Source organism: Dendrobates tinctorius, unplaced genomic scaffold, assembly GCF_039654945.1.
Source record: "Dendrobates tinctorius isolate UK_male_01 unplaced genomic scaffold, ASM3965494v1 ptg000302l, whole genome shotgun sequence".
NCBI lineage: Eukaryota > Metazoa > Chordata > Amphibia > Anura > Dendrobatidae > Dendrobates > Dendrobates tinctorius.
The window spans coordinates 4,685,187-4,712,955 of record NW_027361969.1 but is presented as its reverse complement, the minus strand read 5'-3'; the positions used below and the strand labels follow the sequence as shown (position 1 = coordinate 4,712,955).

General features: G+C 44.3%; 1 protein-coding gene across 3 annotated transcripts in view; it reads left to right on the top strand.

The window, feature by feature from the left end:
• Positions 1 to 27,769, top strand: part of LOC141073470 (catenin delta-1-like) — a 152,705-nt gene that overhangs the window by 24,081 nt on the left and 100,855 nt on the right. For all 3 annotated transcript variants that reach the window (XM_073560704.1, XM_073560703.1, XM_073560705.1), the window contains exons 6-9: positions 337 to 559; positions 8,426 to 8,618; positions 24,848 to 24,965; positions 25,370 to 25,517. In XM_073560704.1, coding sequence (XP_073416805.1) covers positions 337 to 559; positions 8,426 to 8,618; positions 24,848 to 24,965; positions 25,370 to 25,517 — 682 coding nt within the window. The remainder of the gene's footprint in view (positions 1 to 336; positions 560 to 8,425; positions 8,619 to 24,847; positions 24,966 to 25,369; positions 25,518 to 27,769) is intronic.

The following is a 27,769-nucleotide window of genomic DNA, read 5'->3' as shown; positions in this document are numbered from 1 at the left end:
ATTTGAAAAATGATGCAAATGCAAAGTAGTCATGAGTTATATTAATTATTTTGTGCACCATGACTAACTTAGTTTAAGGATATGAAGATTGAATGTGTGAAAAAAAATTAAAAAATTGTGATATTTTCACACATGCAAGTCATAGCGAACAAATTTTACCACAATCATGAAGTATATGACACGAGAAAATAGTCTCAGAATCAGTGGGATCCGTTAAAATTATCTATAGTTATTAACTCATAGTGACAGTGGTCAGTTTTCTAAAATTTGGCCTGGTCAGCAAGTTGAAAAGTAGCTGTCACTAATGGATTAAATATCCACTAATTTTCTCTCCAGGTATGCCGTTTACGAGGAATACCACCACTTATAAGTCTGTTGGAGGATCAACGGGCTCCTGTAAGACTTGCTGCCTGTGGTGCACTCAAAAATCTTTCATATGGTCCTGCAAAGGAGAACAAAATGGCAGTGAAAAACTGTGATGGAGTGCCAGCCCTAGCAAGACTACTACGCAGGAGGGGAGAGGGGCGAGAAGGAAGAGAGTTGGCAGAGTGCGTTACAGGTGAGTTGTGACTAGTGGATCCTGATTTTTTTTTTTTTAATCTAGGAATGTTTAGATGCTTAGAAGTACATACATAATTTTCAAATCATTAAATGCTTGTTCCTTTCTTAGAGGTTAGTGTGTAATGAGTCCCTTTTCTAGGACCTACACTACCGTGTTAATGTTTAGGGTCACTTAGAAATGTCCTTACTTTTTAAAGAAAAACCATTTTTCCAATGAAGTTAACATTAAATGATTCAGAAATACACTCTATACATTGTTAATGTGGTAAATGACTATTCTAGCTGCAAACGTCTGGTTTGTAATGCAATATGTTCATAGGTGTATAGAGGCCCATTTCCAACAACCATCACTCCTCCAGTGTTCTTATGGCACTTTGTATTTGCTAACTGTGTAAGAAGGCTAATGGATGGTTAGAATACCCTTGAAAACCCTAGTGCAAGTAAGTTAGCACAGCTGAAGAGTTTGGCTGATTACAGAAGCTGTAAACTTGACCTTCATTTGAGCTAGTTGAGATTCTGAAGCATTACATTTGTTGGTTCCATTAAACTCTCAAAATGGCCAGAAAAAAAGAACTTTCATGTGAAACTCTACAGTCTATTCTTGTTCTTAGAAATGAAGGCTATTCCATGCTAGAAATTGCCAAGAAACTGAAGATTTCCTACAACGGTGTGTACTACTCTCTTCAGAGGAAAGCACAAACGGGCTCTAACCAGAGTAGAAAGATAAGTGGGAGGCCCCGCTGCACAGCTGAGCAACAAGACAAGTACATTAGAGTCTGTAGTTTGAGAAATTGACTCCTCAGAGGTCCTCAATTGGCAGCTTCATTAAATGCGAGTGTCAACGTCTACAGTGAAGCGGCGACTCCAGGATGCTGGCCTTAAGATCAGAGTGGCAAAGAAAAATCCATATCTGAGATAGGCAAATAAAAGGAATAGATTAATATGTGCAAAAGAACACAGACATTGGACAGAGGAAGATTGGAAAAAAGTGTTATGGACAGACTAATCCAAGTTTTAGATGTTTGGATCACACAGAAGAACATTTGTGAGACGCGGAATAACTGAAAAGATGCTGAAAGAGTGCCTAACTCCATCTGTCAAGCATGGTGGAGGTAATGTGGTGGTCTGGTGTTGCTTTGGTGCTTGTAAAGTGGGAGATTTGTACAAGGTAAAGATTTTGAATAAGGAAGGCGATCACTCCATTTTGCAACGCCATGTCATACCCTGTGGAAAGCCCTTGATTGGAGCTAATTTCACCCTACAACAGAACAATGACCCAAAGCACACCTCCAAATTATGCAAAAACTATTTAGGGAAGAAGCAGGCAGCTGGTATTCTATCTGTAATGGAGTGGCCAGCGCAGTCACCAGATCTCGACCCCATTGAGCTGTTGTGGGAGCAGCTTGACCGTATGGTACGCAAAAAGTGCCCATCAAGCCATACCAACTTGTGGGAGGGGCTTCTGGAAGCATGGGGCGAAATTTCTCCAGATTCTTCAGCAAATTAACTGCTAGAATGCCAAAGGTCTGCAATGCTGTAATTGCTGCAAAGGGAGCATTCTTTAACGAAAGCAAAGTTTGAAGGAGAAAATTATTTCAAATAAAAATCTTTTTTTTAGAACCTTGTCATTGTCTGTACTAGATTTTAAATTCATTTGTCAACTCATTTGATTAATAAAAGTATGAGTTTTCATGGAAAACACTATTGTCTGGGTGATCCCAAAATTTGGAGCAGTAGTGTACATTTTTAGAACCGTGCTCCTTGGCCTCCCATCACATCTTTTGAGACAAATGCTATAAATGGAGAGATGGCTGTGCACCTGCAGCTCTCACTTTGCAAAACCCTTTAACGTGCTAGAACAGCAGAAAAACAAAAGTAAATGGATTTTGGAAATTGCACATCTGCACTGATTATTTTGGGGATTGCACTGATTATTTTAGCGATTGAGCGACTTGGATAATTAAGTGCAGATTTCTTGGGTTTCATTTAAACCATGTCTCTTCTCCAGCTCCTTTGACAACCCTGCGAAATGGAAACCCCCAATTTTTATTCTGAGAGATAAGGCTGGGGTCACACTGCGTTAATGCAGTGTGTTCAACGCATAGCGTTGACTGACTGCGATAACGCTATAGCATAACGTGATCGCTAGCGGTGACGGACCCTCGGATGCTACAACCCGTGTCTGAGGGTCCGTCACAGAATGACGGCACATTGCTAGCGCATGCCGTTTATGGCATGCGTTAGCGATGCGCCAGATAATGGGAGGGGAATGGCAGCGTTAACGGATTACGTTACATCGTGTTATAACGCAATCCGTTAAGCGGACTGCATTAACCCAGTATGAACCCAGTCTAATGGACTTAAGTACACACTTTCTTGTTGCAGGAGGAGTTGAAATTTTTACTGGTATTATGGGGTATATAAATTTTTTTTTTTTTTTTTTTTTGTTTCTGGAGCTAGTTTCTGGTTTATCCTGTGCTTTATGCTGAGCACTTACCTAAATGTCTCTGACTTTTGAGACAGAATTAGCAAATTGTTTTTCAGTAGAAAGCTTTGTAAGGCTATGTGCACATGGTGTTTTTCGCTGTGGGTTTTGGGCACGGAAATGGACCAAAAACGATATGTAATCTTTATGCAAGCTAATTCAATCCTCACGTGTTGTGAACTTGATCAGTAAATTTTCCTTTTAAGTATTTGCAGTGCGGTTTTTTTTTTTCTGCAACATGTCAATTCTTTGTGAGGATTTGTATTGTTTTTCGCACATTGACCTTAGTTGAGTCAGTCAAATCCGCAACAAAAATGCAGGTATATAAATGTTTGCGAATTTGCTGAGTTATTTGCATTTTACCAGCTTCCTATGGTGTTTCCCATGCTGTTATCTGTGTGACGGCATGGGAAACACCGATTCAGTGGTTCTTATCGGTGTTAATTCTATCACCGGTAAGACCATTGGTCAGAGCGCTGTGGGGTCATGTCAGCATGACCCCGGAGCTATGACTTGACATGCGGTAAAAAGCTTACTGCAGGTCAGCAGGTGTGGGCTGATGAGACTACTCCTCCCATCAGGAGGTGTAGGCCAGAATCACACTTGCGAGAAACTCACACGAGTCTCGCGTCTCAATCTCCGGCACTTCAGCTGGCACTCGGACCGGAGCGCTCAGCTGCATAGAAATACATGCAGCCGCACTTTCTGGTTCCGGCTGCAGTGCCGGGTTTTGAGACGCAAGACTTGTGCGAGTTTCACACAAGTGTGACCCCTGGCCATAGCAGGAGCCTCTGATGGGAGAAGTAGTCTCATCAGCCAGCACCTGTGCTTCCTCTTTAAAAAAAACAAAAAACACTGCATGTAAAATAGTTACATACTTTTTTAAATAAGAAAACATTATACTCACCTAACACCAAATCCCTGATGCCCTCGTCTCCTATAAAAAATGATAAACCACCATATACTCACCTCATGGCCATAGTCCACGTGATCTCACGTGTAGAATAGTCACATCGGAAGATGTGACTTCTCAACCCTGCTGCCCGCGATAGTGTGGGTGCGACTACTTTCTGTCAGTGTATCACTGAGCTGCCGTGACAGAGGTCACTGGTGTTCATCAGCTGATGAAAGTTCTCATGCAGCAATGGTGCTGTGAGAGCGATGGAGCTGATGAACTCTGGTGATCTCCCTCACTGCAGCTCAGTAAAACACTGACAGGAGGTAATCGCTCCCGCAGTGTATCACCGGCTGTCTTTGAGAGCAGTCACGTTAGTGACTGCTCTCAAAGTCATCAAGATCGTCGTGAGAAATTATGGATTATTTTCTCTGTGGACAGGTGAGGAATTTTGTGGTTTATTTTATTTTTTGTTGTAGGAGACATTGGCTTCAGTAGATTAAGCGTTTGGTGAGTATTCTTTCTTTTAGATTCATTAACGGAGTCTGTGTCATTATGTCAAATAAAGGACTCTATTCTCGGTGTCTGTATTTTTATGCAATATCATTAGCACTGTGGGGTTACTAATGGATAGGTGTCTTATAGACCCCTGTCCATTACTAACTTGTGGGCTTGATGTCACCTCACAATGCAAAGGTGACATCAATCCCACAAATATGAACCCCACTTGACCCGCTACAGGGTAAGTGGGAAGAGCGAGCCTAAGCGCATTTTTTCTGCGCCTTTTCTGGGGTGGATGAGAGCTGATGTTTTTAGTCTGGGAGGGCGCCAATATCCATGGCCCTTTCCTAGGCTATTAATGTCAGCCCACAGCTGTCTGCCTAATCTTTGCTGGTTAGATCTTATAGGGAGACCCTATGTCAATTTTTTTCTGAGGTCCGCCTGTAAACTAGCCTGTAAAGGCTAAGCAAACCGTTGTGAGCTGATGTTAAGAATCTGGGAACCTTTATGGCTTTTGGCTTCTTCACAGAATATTAACATCAGCCGGTTCAGGGCCCAGGCGTCTCTCAGGAGTACAAGGAGGAGGCTGCCCGCCGGGCACAGCGGAGACCAGAAGCAATGGAGCTTGAAAGAGGGAATAACACAATGTGGAGTGTGTAACCCCAACGATCCGGGAACCTGTACGGATCAGCCGGACAGAGTTTAAGCCATTTGATGAGGCTTCCGAAGATGAGGAGGGGTTCTTCAAGGACTTTGAGCAGCAGTGTGCTGTGATGGAGGTTCCCCACTCTAGCTGCATGCGTTTGTTAGTGGGACTCCTGAACGATAGCATGGCGGAGGCTTACCTAACTTTGACGCACAGCGGAATCGTGATTATAACATTGTAAAGCGGACTATCCTGGATTACCATGCTATCACCCCAGACTCGTATAGGGTCAAGTTCCGAGACCTCCCATGCACCACAGGGGGATCATTTAGGATGTATGCACATAAGATGTCCCAGGCATGTCGGAGATGGCTGGAAGTAGAAAACGACTTTACTGTGGAAGATGTTATACAGGCGTTCCTTATAGAAAAATTTCTTGCCAAGTGCCCCGCAGAGGTACGAGAATGGGTCTGGGAGTGCACGCCGTGTACCATGGATAGAGCTGCAGCCCTGGCAGATGAAGCCCTTACTATCCGGCCGCAATGGAGGAGGCTTCTGGACAATGAACCACGGCCTGCTCCCGCGCCCGGTCCCCCTCCGATCATATCTGCCCTTCCACCTAGTTGCAAGCCGATGACAATCACGCCTCACAATCCTAGGCCCCCAACAGTTCCGACCACAACCTTGGGGTATCACAGAGAGGAGATGTTATGGGTGTGGGCAACCTGGACATTTGCAGTCTGGCAGTCCCTCAAGGATTTGGAGGGAGCCCCATGCAGCCCCACCTCGTCCAGTGCATCTTGTGCACTCCATCCCACCTGAGGAAGAGCTACCACCACCCCAACCAGAGTGGACCACTGACCACGGCACCATAGATATCCCTCCTGGAGTGTACGGACTCCGGCCTTTGTCCTTTACCTACCCAGAGCAACAGCAACACCACGTGCAGGACGTCTTAATTGATGGATATAAAGTGTCAGGATTTAGAGACAAGGGGGCATTCCTGACTGTCGCTGACCCCCGTGTGGTTCGACCCGAGGCAATTTACCAGGGTCTGGGAATACCCATTGTCTTGGCGGGGGGTGCCCGCAAATATATGCAACGAGCTTCTGTGCGTTTTGGATTATGGTTGTGGAGAAAAACTGTGTTGGTTTGGAATTATGGGAGGACTTCCTGCAAATATTCTCCTTGGAAACGACATTGGGGAGTTACAGTGCCAATTTGTAGGAGCAGTCACCCGACTACAGGCCCTTCAAGCACTACGTCATCCGGACCTCACCGGGGAGCAACCACCACGAACCGCATCAGAGGTGGTAAGCAATACATTCGCTGCTACTGCATTGGGAGAGTCTTGGGACAGAGAGGAGTTTCAGAGAGAAATAGAGGGTGACACTACCTTATCAGCCCTTAGGTGAAAGGCAGAAACTCAGGGACGCAGGCGGGAATCGTCAGAAAAGCTGCTGTGTGACAAGGTACCAACGACCGCCGAGGTCGTTATACGGATCGCCGTTACATTGCTGCGTTGATGAAGAGATCTGCCTGTTTGGCAGCTTACAAGCGACCATTTAGCGATGGACCAGCGATCCTTAACAGGTTGTATCGTTGTCAGGATCGCTTTTGCGTCGCTAAGGCCTGTTTCACACTTCTGTTTTTTTTACGTCAGTCAGAATCCATCGTTAAATAAAAGGATCCACCATATTTTTTGACGGATCCGTTTTTTTTCCCATTGACTTGCATTGCGGCGGATTTTGACGGATGGTCCGTTGCATCCGTTTTTTGACGGACCCGTCATAATTTTTGCGTCCGCTGTCTTGAGTGGACGGACCATGAAACGTTTTTTGTGTGTCGAAACAGCGAATAGCAACGGATCCGCCGCTATCCGCCATGGATTATAATGGACACCCAAGTGCAAATGGCCCACTCCCTGCTGAGCTCCACAGTGTTCCTAAACCCCATTTACCATCCACGTTTGACATTACTTAGGAGAGCCTAATTAACAGAATGTGAGTCTCAAGAAGCACAAGCTGGGCACTACAATGTATTGGGCACTAAGGCTACTTTCACACTTGTGTTTTTTGGCGCTGCGCACCGTGCGCAGTGCAAATGCACATAAAAAATGCATCATGCGTGTTTGTGCGTTTTTTTGCAGTTTTGAGCATGTTTTTTTAAGAAAAGCATGCTTTTTTTTTTGCGCTGACGTGCGCTTTACCATGCGAACGTCAGCGCACCCATAGACTATAATGGGTGTTTGGATGAAAAAAAGCACATTGCGTGCGCATGCGTTTTTTTGGGACAAGTCGGACGCACAAAAAATGCAACAGGATGCATTTTGTGCGCCCGAGCGCACACTACAAAAAAAGCATACGTGTACAAACACGTGTATGCGCACCCATGTAAAGTATAGGGAAAAAAAAGCATGTTTTTTTGCGCAAAAAAACGCAAGTGTGAAACCAGCCTTAGCTTGTAGATTTGCAATTTTCCCTCTGCAACACTAATTTGGGCTTTTTTTCCGGAAGACACCTTTTGGGGTGAAAGTCATTACACTCGTAGGCTAAATCATCAAGGGGTTTAGTTTCCAAAATTGGCGACACTTGTGGGTTTTTTTTTTGTTGTTTGTAAGTATTTTGTCATCTTAGACACTTGAGCAGCATGGCATCCACATTCTGTTGCAGACAATTATGTGCTCCAAAAGTCATGTAGCGCTCTTTCCTTCAAGACCTTCCATGTGGAAAAACATATGGGGGAATAACCTCATTCAGAAGAAATTACTTAATAAATTTAGTTCCATTTTCTCCTATTACCCTTTGTGAAAATGACAAATTTAGAGGCAAAGTGAATTCATTTGCGAGAGCATATTTTTTTTTTTCCCCCTCTTTACATTAATTCTGATGAATCACATTGGATAATTGGCAAATATTGTGAAGGCAGTTTTGAATAACATGAGTACCAATTTTAGAATATTATCTTTGAGAATTTTCCATTATATAGGCCTCTCAAAATTTATTCAAAACTAAATAGGTCTGTAAAAGAAAAAAAATAATTTCCTTGAAAAAAGAACACTGCTGATAATTTTCAACCTTTTTAATAGCCTAACAAGGTAAAATGTTTTGTTTTTTTTCTGAAGCTGACAAAGTAGACATAGAGGAAATGTTTTGTTACTATTTTGTGTGGTCTGACTATCCGGTTTAAGGGTATAACCATTCAAAGCTTGAGAATTACTAATTTTTCTACATTTTTGTCAAATTTCAGGTTTGTTTTTCAAAAAAGGCCCTAAATTTACCATTAACAGTCCTCCATTTTTTATGAAGGTTGCTGATTTATTGTTCATATTAATTAGGTACTCTCTGGAATTTATCCTCGTTGGACTCCATAAAGATGGAGCTTGTTGATCAAGCCCTTTACACTCTGACTCAGGAGATCCTTGTTCCTTATTCTGGTTGGCACAGGGATGGTGAAGTGAATGCTGAAGAGGGGAAGTCTCGACACATTGAGTGGGAGCCCGCATTGGTTAATACTACAGGATGTTTGCGGTAATTATTTCAATTTTTTTTTTTTTTTTTGCTGTGATGATTGAGTTGTTTGGTAATCATCTTTTACTAAATATGCATTAATGTAGTGGAGTTTGTGGCATCCTGTCACTCTACCAGCACTGGAGAATCCTCAGTGTGCACTCAATTAGAGCGTAGCTGAAGGGGTTCATTTTTCTAGGTACCTACATAAGGTACACATCCATAGTAGGCTAGATGGCCTGAGACACCATGTCTTCATTGGCTGGGAAGGTGAAATCTCTGAAGGTGGTGCTCTTGAGCCGCCTCCTGCTTGTCTCTTTTGCCTGGAGCTACACAGCATAGTGGCTGGAGTGGCAGCGGCTTCAGATCTACCATAGCTCTTTAGCTAAATTTGCATATCAATTCAAAGTGATAACTCCGTAACAAGGAACGGACTGGCCATGTAAAGATCTTGTTGGATTTGTTTTTGATAGGGCTACATACACATATACATAGTTTGGGGTGTGAAATCCTGTTGTCACATTCTTTTTAAAAGGGGTTGTCCACATATGTGTCCCATTAGTCTCTGTCACTGCAATGTAGAGCAGCTGCATGTCATTGGGCAGGGAGACAGAGCTTGACTACCTGCTGAGAAGGCAGACCTGATGTATCATGTCTCCCTTTTCAGTCGATTACGGTGTACACAGTAAACTGCTGAACAAACTGTTTAGAAGCATTTCCCCGTTTCCTCCTCTGCACCCAGATATCATGTGATCTCTTGGTGTAGATAGTGAACAGGAGCTGCTGTGTCCTAGGAAACAGTCATATCTACTGTGCACCAAAGCCTTAATTTCTTCTGTAACTATGGCTAATATACCAGCTGCAAGTTGCAGTGGAAGTTGTCAACGAAACCAACGTATGAATGTGTTCAAATGCCCCCAAAGATTTGTAACATGGGAGAGTAGCACAGTGTGTAAAATATATGAAAAATAAGTGTGATCACTGTTTCCCGTCACATCCTCATAGAAAAAAAATGTCCAATATGTAAAAATATTTTTTTGGATAGGGGAACACCTTTTAAAGGGAATCTGTCAGTTTGTTTTTGGTATGCAATCTGAAAACAGCATGAGGGTCAACACTGAATTCAACAATGTGTTGTATATTAGGATGTGTGCTCTTGAATCTTTACACTGAAGGTTTTATCACTAGGAGTGTATCATTGCCAGATCTAATGTGCACTGGAGTGCTAGTCCGATTATGTTCCTTCCTGTGATATGCAGCTCACTCTCGATAGACAATGTATGTAGAGAGCCTGGTGTGGGTGGGGTCAGACTTCTCAGCTCTGCTGCATTATTCATCTAAAAAGTGTCACACCTGCTGCACCCAGTTAACTAAGTGATACATCACTGGCATCAGGGTCTCTTTGCCTACAACTAGTGATGAGCGAGTATACTAGTTGCTCAGGTTTTCCCCGATCATGCTTGGGTGGTGTCCGAATATTTTGGCATGCTCTGAGATTTTGTTTGTCGAAGCAGCTGCATGATTTACAGCTGCTAGCCAGCCTGAATACATGTGAGGAATTCCTAACAAACAGGCAATCCCCTCATGTATTCAGGCTGTTGAGCAGCCGCGTTGACAAACACTAAATCTCTGAGCATGCCAAAATACTCGGAGATCACCCGAGCAACGAGTATACTCGCTCATCACTACCTACAACATGCTGCTCTCAGATGAGGTAGCAAAAATCTGCTGACAGATTACCTTTAAAATGTTTTTAGCGATCCTATGCAGTGGCAACAAAAAAAAAATCTAAAATGGACTTAAAAATTAACCCTCATGTATCATGAAAAAGAGACCAATTTGAATATCCAATTGAGGTGTTTCTTTTTATATCCGTTTAATAGCGCATTCACATTAAAACCAGAAAATGTGTCAGGAACGCTGAGAAAATGGCCTAGTCATGAACCGGTTACAAATAATATGTATGTATTAGTGGCGCATTAATACCCACTAGAAACCGCAGCAAAAATAGGGTTTAAACCAACCAGACCAGTAAAAAATCAGAATAAAATGTTGTTTTGCAGAGGAATCTAGTTAATAAATAGTGGTTAAATAGTTAAATGGTGTCTTTTTAAAGGTTGCTGGTTCGCAACCGTCCGTATTGAGATATCACCTTCAAGCGTTTTTCTATATTACTATGCAATAAAATTTACCTTAAGTGTAATATCTGTTTTCCTAAATTGCAAATGCGTCACCGAATTTTATAAGAATGATCTTGTCCACAAATCAGGATAGATGGGGGACACTAATGAAAAGTATGAAATTAATTACTATACAAGTATGCCCAAAAATCCAAGCTTAGAATACTCATATTAAAATGATTTAAAGGAATAATTTAAATTCTATATACACTGAAATCCAAAGCACTGCTATGTCCCAATCAGGGTGGATTTGATTTAAATCTAACTGATTTAAATCACTTTTTAAATCACGATTTAAATCACTAGTCAGTAAGGCTTGATTTAAATCAGTGATTTAAATCAAAGTTTCTACCTAAACTAGTTCTTGCAAGTAGATGAAGATTTTTAGAATCACTTTTTATATTACTTTTTTCTCCCCAGTTTAATGGGTTAATCATTCATATTTGGACACCACTGTTCTGTTGTTCTTAGGAAGGAGAAAAATAATCCTGACCTTAATAACAATTTAAATAGATTTATTCAACTGAAACAATAACAACATTACAGCATAAGTTATTTGCTTAAACAAACATCCATGTTTGTTAACTAATTTGGCTAAACAAAATATATATATATTTTAAGAAACTTAGACTGTCAGCCCAGCCGACACATGAAAAACTTAAATACTACTGTCCCTGCTGTCCTCTGTAGCTCACTTGTCGTCATCTTCATCATCATCTTCTTCTTTGTTCCTATTCATAATCTGGAAAAGAAAAACAAGCTTTCCTGCTTTATTGGGTCCCAACCGATTTCTCAATTTAGAATGAATGAGTCCAAAGGAAGAGAATATTCTTTCAACGCCTGCAGAAGAAGCTACTGCTTTTTAAAAGTGAAATCATTACTTGAACAGTCTCTAAATCCAAGCGCTTAAGTGACTTCCACCAGTTTACTGGTGTGACCTTCCTTAAAATATCTTCAGCAAACATATATTTCTTGAATGGTTCCCCCTTAGCTCTGAAGTTTATTATAGTTGGCATTAAAGATGGATGATTGCTGGATACCCATGTCATAGCTAACTCCTCTTCCTCAGCACTTAGGTTTTGACCCTGATATTGGATATTGACAATATTTGCCAAAAAATGAGCTGGAGTCAGTGCTTGTCCCATTCGTTTGTTTACTGCTTGTAATTTAATTCTGTCCATGTGTAGTTCTGTTTTTAAGTGTTCACTCAGTTCCTTCCAAATTTCAACAGCATCCGCAAAAAAACAGCTATTTTTCTGTATTTTGTTTAAAGCTTGAGAGATGGGTTTCAGGAAGCTCAGCATTAGAGTTGAGCGACTTTTGGTTTTTTAGGGTCGCGTTTCGTTTCGTGAAACCCGACTTTTCCAAAAGTCGGGTCGAGCAAGATCGTCCGATTATAGGGAAAAGTCGGGGTCGTCCCGAAACCCAATGTAAGTCAATGGGGAATAAAAGTCGGCAGTGAGAGGAGGACAGGAAACACACCTACAGTGCCCATTTGAATGCCAAAAGCATCAATTCTTCTTACTTAAGCTTGTCAACCTTAATTAACTTCATAAAACAAGTTACGCACTGAAAAATGGGGGTTATTTGGCTAAAGTTGTGGGGGAGGAGGGCTGGCTGCAGGTTTTCATGTGCCCTGGGCGAAAGAGCGCCCCTTTAACACATACCACAACTCATCATGCTCCGATACGGCAGAGAAATAGCGGTATAGTACAATGAAAAATACCTCACTTTTTACATCTCATGACGAGGCCCATCTATTTCTCCATACAGAATCATTGGTCCCATATAATGTTTGAAACAGTATATGATGAGCTCCACATAATGCTACAGTATATGTTGGTCCCCATGGATGAAGCTCCACTGTCTTATGGGCCCAAATAATGCTCCAAACATAATGGGCCCCATTTCTAATGCTCTAGTGTATAATGGGCCCTGTAAATGCTGCTCCAGTGTCTGATGTCCACCTTTGGAATGTTCCAGTGTATGGTGGGCCCCATCTATCATTCTCCAGAGTATAGTGCTCCCCAAAAATTGCTGTCCCAACATTGAAAACAATCAAATAAGTCTCCTCGCTAGGGAATCCCTGTACTAGTCTGGATTCCTCGTCGTCCCCATCTTCCATCTCACTGCACAGTATTTCAACTTTGCAAGTGCTGTGATCCTGGGCAAGCAGGGGGGGCCCCTGATAGTACGGTGGTGTGTCTGATGGCGGGTGGGCCGAACCTGCACTTTCATCTGCAGCTTCCTCTTTGTCACCGTGTAAGATGGAACTGTATATGGGAAGGGTAACCTGAGTTTCATCAGGGTCAGATTCAGGTCGTGTAGCGTGCGAGGGGAATGTAGTGGTCTGGGTCAATGTACCAGCAGATTCATCGAGCAGTGGCTGGGCATCAGTGCACTTGTGTCGCCCCCAGGAGTACGGTCGCCACAGTGGCATTACCTTCTTCCTAGGGAGTGTGATGTCATGCTTGGGAGCAACGAAGGATCTCTCTAGCAGGTTAACTGATTGGGCGGCGTTATTCCCACGAGTCATGACCCTCCAAACAGCGTTCATGAAGGCAAAGTGTTTGTTTTACGTGGGCAGTATGGTTGCAAAGCTGAACCTTAAAACAATGTCCAGAAGGGCACCACCAGGAGTGGAGCCTACGGTTAAATTCGACTCCACCTGGGAAACCTCAACCATGCCAGCTACAGAACAGATGCACACATTGCAAGCTTAATTCCGTTAACGAACGAGACTCCGTCATGCCCCGCGGTCCGAGTCCGGCTTACTAGAGGGACACGTGAGGCTCTGGCACATGAGATTGGCCAATAACTGGTGTGTCATGCCCTTACATGTCCGTGGCTGCATGTGCGCTACACTGAAAAGGCCAGCGTTTGTCGCTTACAGGTGCAGATAACCCGCTGAACAACGTTAGTGATGGGGATCACTGATTACAATTATTACCCGCGAACAATGATTTCCCAGTAAGTGCAGGTCAACCGCAGTTCCGGAATTAGGCCTAACCGTCATTCCTGAAAAAATGAAAAACTTACGTGTGCAAACCACAGGTGCTGTAGCTTGCTTAACAGCTCGCCAGCCGTTCTCACGCCCAGTATGGATTACACGTGATTGCACAAAGGTGAGAAAGGGTACTGTATCCCCAGATAACATGTATGGATAGCGTACACATTCAAAATATATGTCTATACATCAGGAGGCAGGCTCAGACGTTGTTAGGCCCAGTATGGATTGCACGTGATTGCACAAAGGTTAGAAAGGGTACCGTATCCCCGGATAACATGTATGCATAGCGTACACATTCAAAATATATGTCTCAGGAGGCAGGCTCAGACGGTGTTAGGCCCAGTATGGATTGCACGTGATTGCACAAAGGTTAGAAAGGGTACTGTATCCCCGGATAACATGTATGGATAGCGTACACATTCAATATATGTCTCAGGAGGCAGGCTCAGACGGTGTTAGGCCCAGTATGGATTGCACGTGATTGCACAAAGGTTAGAAAGGGTACCGTATCCCCGGATAACATGTATGGATAGCGTACACATTCAAAATATATGTCTCAGGAGGCAGGCTCAGACGGTGTTAGGCCCAGTATGGATTGCACGTGATTGCACAAAGGTTAGAAAGGGTACCGTTTCCCCGGATAACATGTATGGATAGCGTACACATTCAAAATATATGTCTCAGGAGGCAGGCTCAGACGGTGTTAGGCCCAGTATGGATTGCACGTGATTGCACAAAGGTTAGAAAGGGTACCGTATCCCCGGATAACATGTATGGATAGCGTACACATTCAAAATATGTCTATACATCAGGAGGCAGGCTCAGACGGTGTCAGGCACAGTATGGATTTGACGGCCCAGACTACACAGCGGAGGAGCAGGGAGAGGAAAAGATTGCAAATGCTGGGGCCCTGCCCAAGCAAGGGGGGCCCATTCGTGGGCGTCGGTACTGGCACTGGGCCCCTCATAGTACGGCGGTGTGTCTGACGGCGGGTGTGCACCACCACCGTCAGAGACACTTGATTGCACTATGAAGGACCCTGTACTAGTGCCCGCGCCCAAGAGTCGGCCTACCCACCTGTCCAGGGCAACGGCACTCGCACGGTGTCGTGCGCTAGGTGGTGACCCTGGCCATGGGGGGGGGGAGGCAGCACAGTTAGGGAGTTTTAGAAAGTGGCATATGTTGATGTTGGACATTCAGCTGATGCAAAAGGTGAAATAGGTCAAGTCCCAGGAAGAGGTGGACCAAAGCAAGCCATTTTTCTGTCACCCTATGTGTCATCAGAGGAAGGTGGGACAAAATCCTTGGAAACCCATGCGTGGTTCATTTTAATGAAGGTTAGATCATCCACATTTTGGGTTGACAGACGGGTCCTTTTTTCTGTCAGGATTGATCCAGCTGCACTGAAGACTCTTTCCGATAGCACACTTGCAGCTGGGCAAGCGAGCTCCTGTAAGGCATATTGGGCCAATTCAGGCCAGGTGTCCAGTTTAGCGGCCCAATAGTCAAAGGGGAATGACCTGTGTGGGAGAACATCGATATGGGAGGAAAAGTAGTTTGTAACCATAGTTGACAACTGCTGTCTCCTGTCACTTTCCATCGATGCAGTATTACCAGTTGTGTGAGCGGTACTTGAAAAATCAGTCCACAACATTGTCATGAAACCCCTGTCTCCAACGCCACTTCTGCTGTGTGCACCACGAACACCTCTGCCAAGCTGCCCCCGGCCCGTACGGCTCGTGTGAGAACCATCACCGCTGCTGTGTGCGGGGAATGCCTCAAGCAACCGATTTACCAGAGTTGCTTGTTTATTAGCCAATATTAGGTCAAGGTTCTCCTGTGGCATGATGTTTTGTAATTTGCCTTTATAGCGTGGATCCAGGATGCTGGCCAACCAGTAGTCGTCATCGTTCATCATTTTGGCAATGCGGGGGTCCCTTTTTAGGATCTGCAAGGCATAATCTGACATGTGGGCCAATGTTCCCGGTGTCAATGATGCACTGCGAGTGCTGGTTGGAGGAGCACTTTCTGGCAAATCCACATCCCTCCAGTCACGCACAAACCCTGTACCAGACCTTGCCACGCCAACATTTTCACTTGCCCCACGAGATGCATCCTCCTCCCCTAAGTAATCATCCCCATCGTCCTCCTCCTCCTCCTCCTCTTCTTCCTCCACCTCGTCCAGGAGAGGTCCCTGAGCAGACAGTGGCTGAATGTCATCAAGGATTCCCTCCTCCTCTTCCTCCTCATCAACATTGGCTGCAGACGCCTGTTCCTTAAGGTGCGTCAAAGTTTGCATGAGCAGACGCATAAGTGGGATGCTCATGCTTAGGATGGCGTCGTCTGCGCTTACCAGCCGTGTGCATTCCTCAAAACACTGAAGGACTTTACAGAGGTCTTTCAGCTTCGACCACTGCACACCTGTCAACTCCATGTCTGCTCTCAAAGTGCCTGGCCGTGTATCCTCCCACAAATGCATTATGGCCTGCCTCTGCTCGCACAGCCGCTCCACCATGTGCAGGGTGGAGTTCCACCTTGTTGCAATGTCGATAATGAGGCGGTGGTTGGGAAGGTGGAGCAATCGCTGCAGCTTCTGCATACGAACGGAGTGTACAGGCGACCGGCGGATGTGCGCGCACAGTCTTCGCACCTTCTGGAGCAGGGCTGTTAACTCCGGATAATTTTTGAGGAAGCACTGCACCACCAGGTTCAAGGTGTGAGCCAAGCAAGGTATATGGCTGAGTTTTGAAAGGGCTATGGCTGCCACAAAATTACGGCCGTTATCACTAACTACCTTGCCTGCCTCAAGATGTACACTGCCCAGCCATGACTCAGTTTGTCGCTGAAAGTACTCGGCCAGCACCTCGGCGGTGTGTCTGTCGCCCAAACACATCATCTGCAACACAGCCTGCTGACGCTTTCCACTAGCTGCTCGATAGGGGGACACATCGTGTGCAACAGTGGCAGCTGCAGATGGAGTGCTCGTACGACTGCGCTCTGTGGACGAGCTTTCGCTTCTGGAGGAGGAGGAGGAGGAGGAGGGTCGAACGCCTACAGCCAACTGTTTCCTATACCGTGGGCTAGGCAGCACTGTCCCACCACCGCTGTCCCCTGTGGACCCTGCATCCACCACATTAACCCAGTGCGCAGTGATGGACACGTAACGGCCCTGGCCATGCCGACTGGACCATGCATCAGTTGTGAGGTGCACCTTTCCGCTCACTGACTGCTTGAGTGCATGGACAATGCGGTCTTTCACATGATGGTGGAGGGCTGGGATGGCTTTGCGAGAGAAGAAGTGGCGACTGGGTAGGTCATAGCTTGGTACTGCATAGGCCATGAGTTCGCGGAAAGCTGTGCTTTCCACCAACCGAAAGGGCATCATCTCAAACGAGATTAGTTTGGCAATGTGGGCGTTCAAACCCAGTGTACGCGGATGAGAGACTGAGTACTTTCTTGACCTACTCATAGTGTCTGGGAGGGTGAGCTGGACTTGAGAGCTGCATATGGTGGAAGTAGCGGTGGACAGGGCGGACTGAGAGAGGGTTGATGATGGTGATGGAGTTGGTGTTCTTTCTGATGGCCTAGAATCAGTCTTTCGTTGATATAACAGTGGGATTCCCTGACTGCTGTGGCCTTGCAACGACACCTCAACATTTGCTGCTGTGCTAACCGGTGGGCTTACAGTGGGGGAAACAATGTAGCGTTGCTGACTACCTTCGTTGTGATCAGTTGCACATGTGGCACTTGAGGTTTGGTGTTGTGTCCACGCTTGCAAGTGCATGCTGGTTAAATGTCTAAGCATGCAACTGGTATTCAAATTTTTCAGACTTTTCCCTCGGCTAAAGGTCTTTGCGCACTTCTTACAGATAACCTTGGCCTGATCATGAGGATTTTGCTCCTACTTTGGCAGACATTTTGCGGCCTAGCATGCTGTGATCTTTTGACCCTCTGGACAAGCTGTCCAGCAACTCTTTTGATGTTTGGAACCTGTCTTTGGAGTGCTCCGGGCCTGCCAGATAACAGCTGTTGCGATGTCGATGTCTGCTGTGGATGCTCCTCATCTGAGCTATTGGAAGCAGCACCCTCTTCCCCCAATGGATGCCAATCTGGGTCAACAACTGGGTCATCCATCACCTCCTCTTCTATGTCATGTGCACCTTCCTCTGTGTCACCGTGTATGGTGGTATAGTGTGCGGGAAGGGGCACCTGAGTCTCATCAGGGTCAGAATCTGGCTCTGTGCACTGCGAGGACAATGTAGTGCTCTGAGTGAATGTACCAGCAGAATCATCCATCAGCGGCTGTGCATCAGTGCACTCCATGTCAGATTCATCTTGGCCTGGGTAATTCACCATTTCACTTGATAATCCAGGCATGGTATGTGAAAACAGCTCCATGGAGTAATCAGTAGTATGGCCTGCGTCATCCTTCAATCTTGGTTGGGGTGAAGGACACAAGGAAAGATGTGGTTCATGAACATGAGCCTCCAATGACGACTCAGTGCTTTTACTTTTTACAACTGAAGAAGAGGAGGCGATAGAGCTGGAGGCTGAGTCAGCAATGTAAGACAAAACTTTTTCCTGATGCTCTGGCTTTAAAAGCAGTTTGCCAACTCCTAGAAAACAAAGCGTTCGAGGCCTTATGTAGCCAGATGATGACGCAGGCTCAACACCTCCTGCATTCGGTCCTATTTTGCTCTTGCCACTACCATCAGATCCAACACCATCATTACCAGCTGCCAACCCCCGCCCAATTCCACGGCCTCTTCCACCAGCCTTCCTCATTTTTGGTAGAAATGTAGACAAAATCCAACAAACTATATAGTAATGTAAAACAAGGTACAAGGTGTCTATAGGACAGGGGAGATTTTGAATTTCTGCAGACACTTGTGGACACTGGACACTTTTGGATTGTGTGAGGCCCAATGAATATCTGAGCGCTATGTGACAGGCTCGATGGCACAGCTGTGACCAAAGTGACTAGAGGATAAGGGAGATTTTGAATCTCTGCACACACTTTTGGACACTGGACACTTTTGGATTGTGTGAGGCCCAATGAATATCTGAGCGCTATGTGACAGGCTCGATGGCACAGCTGTGACCAAAGTGACTAGAGGATAAGGGAGATTTTGAATCTCTGCACACACTTTTGGACACTGGACACTTTTGGATTGTGTGAGGCCCACTGATATCTGAGCGCTATGTCACAGGCTCGATGGCACAGCTGTGACAAAAGTGACTAGAGGATAAGGGAGATTGGATTGCTTTTAAAAAAGCAGTTTGCAGAGCAGTGGGTAAACAGCAATGCCAGCCTGTCAGGAAGCCTTAAAAGGCAGCCCAACAACCAACACCACTGATACACCACAATATAGCCTCCCCTTGCACTGCACACACAGTGACTGGTGTGTTGTGTAGGCCAAATTGCTAGCAGCAGAAGCAGTTTTTTTTTTCTTCTCAGCAGGACAAAAAAAAAAAAAATTGGGATTGCTTTTAAAAAAGCAGTTTGCGGAGCAGTGGGTAAACAGCAATGCAGGAATGTCAGGAAGCCTTAGAAGGCAGCCCAACAACCAACACCACTGATACACCACTATATAGCCTCCCCTTGCACTGCACACACAGTGACTGGTGTGTTGTGCAGGCCAAATCGCTAGCAGCAGAAGCAGTTTTTTTGTCTTCCCTGCTTAACGCTCTCCCTACAGAATCAGCAGCAACCTCTCCCTATACTGAGATCGGCAGAAGTAAGATGGCGGTCGGCGTGCACGCCCTTTTATACCCCCTGTGACGCCCACCAAAGCAAGCCAATCACTTGCATGCCCTTCTGAAAGATGGTGGTGACCCGTGCCTATGTCATCACGTTGCCCACAGTGTCCGTGGATCCTGATTGGCTGAAAAAGAGCGCAAAACAAACTTTTGAAACACGACTTTGGCGCGTAAGTCGCCGACCTCGTGGCCGACCTCCTCCTAGGGTCGGGTTTCGTTTTATGAAACCCGACTTTGCCAAAAGTCGGCGACTTTTGAAATTTTTCGACCCGTTTCGCTCAACTCTACTCAGCATATGTTCAACATTTCTCTTAAACCCAATGTTGAGGATTTTGGCCGTGACAGTGCCATCTATTTTATCTCAATTTTCTTCACAAAGTGTCATCAGAATAGGCCAGTTTTTGATATACTGCTCAAAACAGTCCACCACAGAGTTCCATCTAACATCTTGTGGGAGCGTTGGCTTGGTTCCACCCATGCATTTCAGAGCTGCTGCAGCAAAATGATTATTACGGAAGTATTTAGCAATTTCAACAACATTAGCCTTTATTTCTGGAACACTTAAGTCTTTGGCTAAGAGGTGCAGCAAATGAGCACTGCAACCATATGTTATTAGCAGCTTTGTATTCCCTCCCTGCTCTTCTAAATCTCTTCTCATCTTGGATACGTTTGCAGCATTGTCAGTGACCAAACTGCGTACTAGACATTTGAATTTTTGTTCACATGTCGTTATAGCTTTTACTGCCACTTCTTGTAAGTATTCTGCTGTGTGTGCATTTCCTGACGTATCAGTTGTTTGTGCAAGGAAGACTTTACCTTCTTCTGTTGTTATACAAGCACATACAATAGGATCATTGTGGACATTACTCCACCCATCAATACTTAGGTTAACAATTTTACCCTCCAGAGCTGTTGCACATTGCTCCATTTCTCTGTCATACACTTGATCCAGCAGTTTCCCTGCAACATCAGCTTTGCTGGGTGGACTGTATCCTGGTCTCAGTGACTGAACCATATTAATGAAATGTGGGTTCTCAGTCAGACGGAAAGATTTTGTTGCATAAATAAACTGGGCAATTTTTTAATCAATCAACTCTTTTTCTAATCTGCTAGTTCTTATCACAAACCTATCTATGGTGGTTCCAGGAGGTAAAGGTTTTTTCTTCCTTTTGGGTGATGGTGATATGTGGCTGTGGGTGTCTGATGATGATGCTGCTGCTGCTAATGAAGCACTATCCTGGATGGATAACTCTGAAACTGTATAACAGGATGATGGTGATCTTGGAGGTGGATAGTTTCCAGAATCCATGAATTCCCCTAAACAAAAAAAGTCAATGCTGTTGTTTTATTGTTTATACAATTTCTGCTTATTGTACACAACACATCACTGCCCCTGCCCCAAAAGGAGTATTTGTTTTTCTTCATAACTGTACCAAATGACAGTAACATGCAGTAATAATAAGGCTGGTTTCACACTTGCGTTTTTTTTCGCGGTATTTTAGCGCTAAAAAACGCATGCGTTTTTTTTCCTATACTTTGCATGGGATGCGCTTATGTGCGCATACACATGCGTTTGTATGCGTTTTTCCGCGCATGCGTTTTTTTGCGGTATGCGCTCGGGCGCACAAAATGCATCCTGTTGCATTTTTTGGGCGTCCGACTTGCCTCAAAAAAACGCATGCGCACGCAATGTGTTTTTTTACAGCAAGACACCCATTATAAGTCTATGGGTGCGCATATGTGCGCATTGGCATGCTTATGTATGCGTTTTTTTGCGCATGCGTTTTTTTTTTTTTTACCATTAGTTGGACAATGGAATTTAGGGGTTTGGGTTAGAGTTAGGGTTAGTTAAGGGGGTTTAGGGTTAGGGTTAGCTAGGGTTAGGGTTAGTATGGTTTGGTTAAGGGTTAGGGTCAGGGTTAGGGTTAGTATGGTTTGGTTAAGGGTTAGGGTCAGGGTTAGGGTCAGGGTTAGGGTTAGTAAAGTCATGGTTTGGGTTAGTGTGAGGGGCCACCTAATGTTGGAAAAAAACGCAAACGCGGTAAAAACGCACTACAAACGCATAAAAACGCTGCGTTTTTTTCATGCATGCTCATAAAAATGCTTGAAAAAAACGCAGCATTTGTATGCGTTTTTTCAATGCGTTTTTTTTGCTGGAAAAACGCGCTGCAAAAAAAAGCAAGTGTGAAATTAGCCTAAGGCTACTTTCACACATCAGTTTTTTGCCGTCAGGCAGGATCCGGCTATTTTTAGAAAAAACGGATCCGGCATAAATTTTGGAGAACTGTAGAAACGGATCCGTTTTTTTGCTGGATCCGTCTCTGTTCCTGGGGGCTGGCCAATTGGATCTGAGCATGCGCAGACTTAAAAAAACCGGATCCGGTGGCTGGATCCGTTTTTTTTCTGGATCCGGCGCCCATAGACTTTCATTGTAGCAAAAAGCTGGCGCTTCCGGCTTTTTCGCCGGAGACAAAAAACGTTACAGTAGCCGTTTTTTCCAGACGACGGAATGAGACAAGTTGCCGGATCCGGCAAAAAACGGATGAAACGCAATGCCATCCGGCACGATCCGGCGCTAATGCAAGTCAATGGGGAAAAACTGGATCCGGCATTGCATTTTGCCGGATCCGGTTTTACAAAAAAAAGCCGGATCGCGCCTGAAGGCAAACTGATGTGTGAAAGAGGCCTTAGAAATATAATTTTTCTCACACATGACAGTTCAGTCTTTAGAAATAGGATTCAATAAAAATGTTTACCAACCTGAAGATCCTGCCTGTTCAGAAGTGTTTCTTTGGTCATCTTCATCACCGCACTTCTCATGATGTTGCCTCATTCGCGCCACCATGCCTTGCATCTCTTTGTTGCATCGTTTGCATTTTGCACGCATGCCTGCCTTACCGATAGGCGAAGGAGCTTCATTAAAATATTCCCAAACTGGGTCTCTTTTACGGCCTGCTGCCATTATAAGGAAAGAATGTAATAAACCTCAGATTGTACACACAAACAGATCCAGACTTGTCTGTCTGTGGCTATGCTGCAGTATTGTGCTCAAAGTTTCACTTTCATTTTCTTGTCTGCTTGCCCTTCTTCCTCCTCACACTTGGATTCACATTCTTCTTGTGTTGTGCAGATCTATTCCACTCCAAACAATCAGAAACGTATTGTCTAACTTCTTGGACTTGGCACTGAAGGGGTTGATTCTGTATTCATAGGTTTGTAGAACAATAGGACTAAGGTCTTTTTCTCAACTCTGTTCATGTTGTAACATTTTTGCTGTGAAGAAGAGGCTGGGACCTCTGCGGAGTCAAATACAGTTTTGAGAACTGCGTAAGTAAAGCGAACGTCTGTGATAATATAGGAGAGAAACTGCCCACTAATCCTACAGAAACCTCTGGAAGAGCATGGCATTGTGAATGTTACACATATACAGCCTTTATTCTACTGAATTAAACAACTCAGCTTTATCTCATGATGGAAGAACCTTTGGATGGTAAAATATTTTCCTCAAAAAGCAGTTTATTGAAAAAAATCCGATTTAAATAAAAAAAATCCGATTGAAATCAAAAAAATCCATTTTTTTTTTTTTTTTTTTTTTAAAACATTGATTTTTATCCACCCTGGTCCCAATTCACAGTCATGTACTCAGGAGATGAGAAACAGCAGATTTTTTGTTTGCTTAAACCAGAAGCCGCATTGAAAAAGGGTCGTCCTCACTGCTGAATCATGTTGTCATAAATTGTAGAGAGAGAATCTAAGAAGAAAACAAACTCACTATAAATCTCCTGATATAATTTAAGCGGCACTCGCAGGAAGGCTGTACAATTATCTCATACTGCTGCCGTAGAAGTTCAGTGTATGACAGCAGTAGTGGAAATAATGGGCAGTTGCCTAGATGATTTGCTGTGGATAACAGATCAATGAATTAAAATTGTCACTTATCTCCATTAAAAATAATAATTAAAACGCTACATACACTAAATAATCCAGAGCGCTGCTAGGTCCCCATTCATAAGGTGATGTGCTCAGGAAATGGAAAACAGCAGTTTTTTATGCTTGCTTAAACTAGAAGCCGCATTGAAAAAGGGTCCTCCTCACTCACTCTTCTGCCGTAGAAGTTCAATGCATGACAGCGGTAGTAGTAGGAGTGGACAGTTACCTCGATGTCTTGTCCTGAATATCAAATCAATGAATAAAGTTACTGAATTTCTCCATTAGATGTCATCCGATAGTAGCTGATGAAAGATCCACGTTGTTAGGCAGTAGATTTGTTGATTACAGTGATGTCCCGGCCGGAGACATACGCTGAGTATTAGCGTCCTTCAGTGCAGGGTTCCTGACACGTGTAGCTACTATCGGATGACATCTAATGGAGAAATTCGGTAACTATTCATTGATTTGATATTCAGGACAAGACATCGAGGTAACTGTCCACTCCTCCTACTACCGCTGTCATGCATTGAACTTCTACGGTAGAAGAGTGAGTGAGGAGGACCCTTTTTCGATGCGGCTTCTGGTTTAAGCAAACACAAAAAATCTGCTGTTTCTCATCTACTGAGTACATGACTTTGTGAATTGGGACCTAGCAGCGCTCTGGATTTCAGTGTATGTAGAATTTAAATTATTCCTTTAAATCATTTTAATATGAGTATTCTAAGCTTGGATTTTTGGGTATACTTGTATCATAATTAATTTCATACTTTTCATTAGTGTCCCCCATCTATCCTCGATTTGTGGACAAGATCATTCTTATAAAATTCGGTGACGCATTTGCAATTTAGGAAAACATAGATATTACACTTAAGGTAAATTTTATTGCATAGTAATATAGAAAAACGCTTGAAGGTGATATCTCAATACGGACGGTTGCGAACCAGCAACCTTTAAAGAGACACCATTTAACTATTTAACCACTATTTATTAACTAGATTCCTGCACAAAATAACATATATTTTATAAATAATGATGATAATCTTTATTTTTATATAGCGCTAACATACAGTATTCCGCAGCACTTACATGCATTCTTTGCTGTCCCCGATGGGGCTCACGATCTAAATTCCCTGTCAGTATGTCTTTGGAGTGTGGGAGGAAACCGGAGGAAACCCACGCAAACACTGGGAGAACATACAAACTCCTTGCAGATGTTGTCCTTGGTGGGATTTGAACCCAGGACTCCAGCGCCACAAGGCTGCAGTGCTAACCACTGAGCCACCGTGCTGCCAAAAAAAATGGAAAGTTATGTACTTTGTCAAAACCTTTGTCTTGCATTGTAATATACAAATGACATTTTTACCCCTCAGGAACATCTCTTCTGAGCGCTCTGAAGCACGCAGGAAAATGAGGGAGTGTGAGGGGCTTGTGGATTCTGTTGTCCACATATTGCGTTCAGAGGTTGGCCACGGGCAAGCTGACAGCAAGGTATTTATTGATGTCACATACATGAAAACTTGCCGGTTTCATTACTGGTTATAAACTGGAAAAAGCAAGTTGACAGTTGGGAAACCATTGTATCACAGCTGTAGTAGTTATAGCCTTCTGAAAGTGTAAGTTAAGAAACCCTGTAAATGTGAGAGGCATGTAATTGGTGGTCTGCCATGTACAATTCTAGTGTCCATGGGCCGAGTCTGAGAGGTGCTAACATGTGGGCCAGTTCTCGGGTCTTCGATAACTGTGGAGAGAGCAGTAAATAGCCAATATTGAATGAATGTTTTCTCTGGCATTTATCGTATTGAATAATTTCTGTTCAATTGTTTTGTCTTATTTTATTTATTGAGCTATTTTTTTTTTTTTTTATTCTTTTCTTTTTTTATTTGCGTCTCTAGCTTGTGGAGAATGTTGTTTGCCTGCTTAGGAATCTTTCTTATCACATCCATCGTGAAATACCACAGGCTGATAAGTATCAAGAAAATCCTCAGACTGTGAACACTGAACCACAGAATCCTAGTTGCTTTGGTGTACGTCGTGGTAAAGGTAATAATTGCATTCTTATTTCTCATATAAAATTAGCTGCAGACAGGTGCCAACTATGACGCCTAACAGCTCTGATCGCTGCTGTTTTAACCACTTAAAAGCTGCTGTCAGATTGTCAGTCTGTGGAACTGGTATCTGACTCAATTCTGCAAGGATGATTGTGGCTGTGTGCAATTAAAAAAAAATAAAAAAAAGTCACAGCGCCAATGGAATGAGGTACCATTACAGCCGAGAGTCTATTGAAGGTACCTACATAAGGTACACACCCATGGTAGGATAGATGGCCTGAGACACCATGACTCCATTGGCTGAGAAGGTGAAATCTCTGAAGGTGGTGCTTTTGAGTCTCCTCCGGCTTGTCTCTTTTGCCTGAATTTACATAGCCTAGTGGCTGGAGTGACAGAGGCTTCAGATCTACCATAGCTGTAGCTTAATTTGTAGTGCCATTAGTATTTAAGTACCAGGCAACCTCTCTAACCCCTTCACCACCTTGGGTTTTTGAGTTTCCGCTTTTGCTCCCCTTCTTCCCAGAGCCATAACTTTTTTTTTTTTTCAGCAATATAGCTATGTGAGGGCTTTTTGTTTTTTTGCGGGAGGAGTTGTACTTTTGAACACTATAGTGTACTGGGAAATGGGAAAAATGGGATTTGTACTGAGTTCAAATCCTACCAAGGACAACATCTGCAAGGAGTTTGTATGTTCTCCCTGTGTTTGCGTGGGTTTCCTCCCACACTCAAAAAAACATACTGATAGGGAATCTAGATTGTGAGCCCCATCGGGGACAGTGATGATAATGTTTGCAAAAACTATAAAGCGCTGCGGAATATATTAGCGTTATATAAAAATTAAAGATTATTATTATGGGAGACTAGAAGCTGCTAATATCCGATCACTTGTGCTACACAGAGCAGGGCTGCAGAAATGCTCACTATAGCATAGGACTATAGCAGTCCGGCAATGACAACCACAGTGGTCTGCTGCAGACTCCAGGTTGTCATGCCAACCCATCGGCGGGATTTAACATGTTAACAGCCGTGGGTGGAATTGCAATCCACCCGCGGCTGTTAATGTTAGGGGCACATGTCAGCTGATTAAATCAGCTGACATGTACCTGAAAAGTTGCATGCTCATCGCCGGAGCCCACAGCAAATGATGTGAGACCACCTTACCACCTTAGACGTAACTATACATCTAAGGTGGTAAAGGGGTTAAAAGTTGAATCTTTCAAATGATTAATTACAGTAAGTGTTGTAAAGAATAACCAAAATGCCAGAATTAACGTTTTTCAGGCATTCACCTCCCCCAAAGTATTCATACAGCGCAATCAATGCAAAATTGGTTGTCAATGAATGGCAACGCTTATTTTTATTTTTTCATTTACAAAGTTTTACGGTGGGAACAAGAAAGTATTCAGACCCCTTTAAATTTTTCACTGTTTCATTGCAGCCATTTGGTAAAATCAAAAAAGTTCATTTCTCGTTCGCCTTATTGGGGGACACAGAGACCATGGGTGTATGCTGCTGCCACTAGGAGGCTGACACTATACACAAAAAAAAGGTTAGCTCCTCCTCCGCAGTATACACCCCACCAACTGACAGGAATTTCCTCAGTTTAGCTTAGTGTCAGTAGGAGGTGGACACGGGTCTTTTAATAAACCCATATCTACCTCGGTGTGCGTCGTTCCTTTTCAGGGTCCTGGAGGGATACAGAGTGAATAGTCACATCTGTAGTCCCACAAAGAGACTATGAGTACGGCGTGTACTGCCACCCCGTATCCTCATAGCTCTCCGCAGCAGGACCAGGAGCTTTGCACAGGTGCGTGCCAGCTATACGGATGGTCCTTGCCCCCCGCCTCCCACCCACTCGCCTACCAGAGCCTGTCAGTCGGACGAGGAGCGGACACGGGGGAAAATAGACTCAGACAGCGTTGGATTTACAAGGTACCTTTATTGAAGACACCACTGGAGGATTCTTCGGAGCGGCACAGGGCAGGGCCGCAGGGTCCTCAGCTGCCTGCGCCTCCCGGCAGCTGCCGCACTTTCTATTGCGCCACATGCCAGGCCCCGGCTGCGGTGCGGGCCTTGTTCCCCCCTGCCCTCATTCTTATGCGGGCTTATCCTGAGGGCTTTTTTCGGGCGGCGGTTTCTTCTTGGGTGGCCGTGGCAGCGCTGCAGGACTTCCGCGCCGCCCCGCGCTGACAGGCGGCCGCCGATACTAATTTAGTCCCCGGCTTCATTTCGGGCCTACTCGGC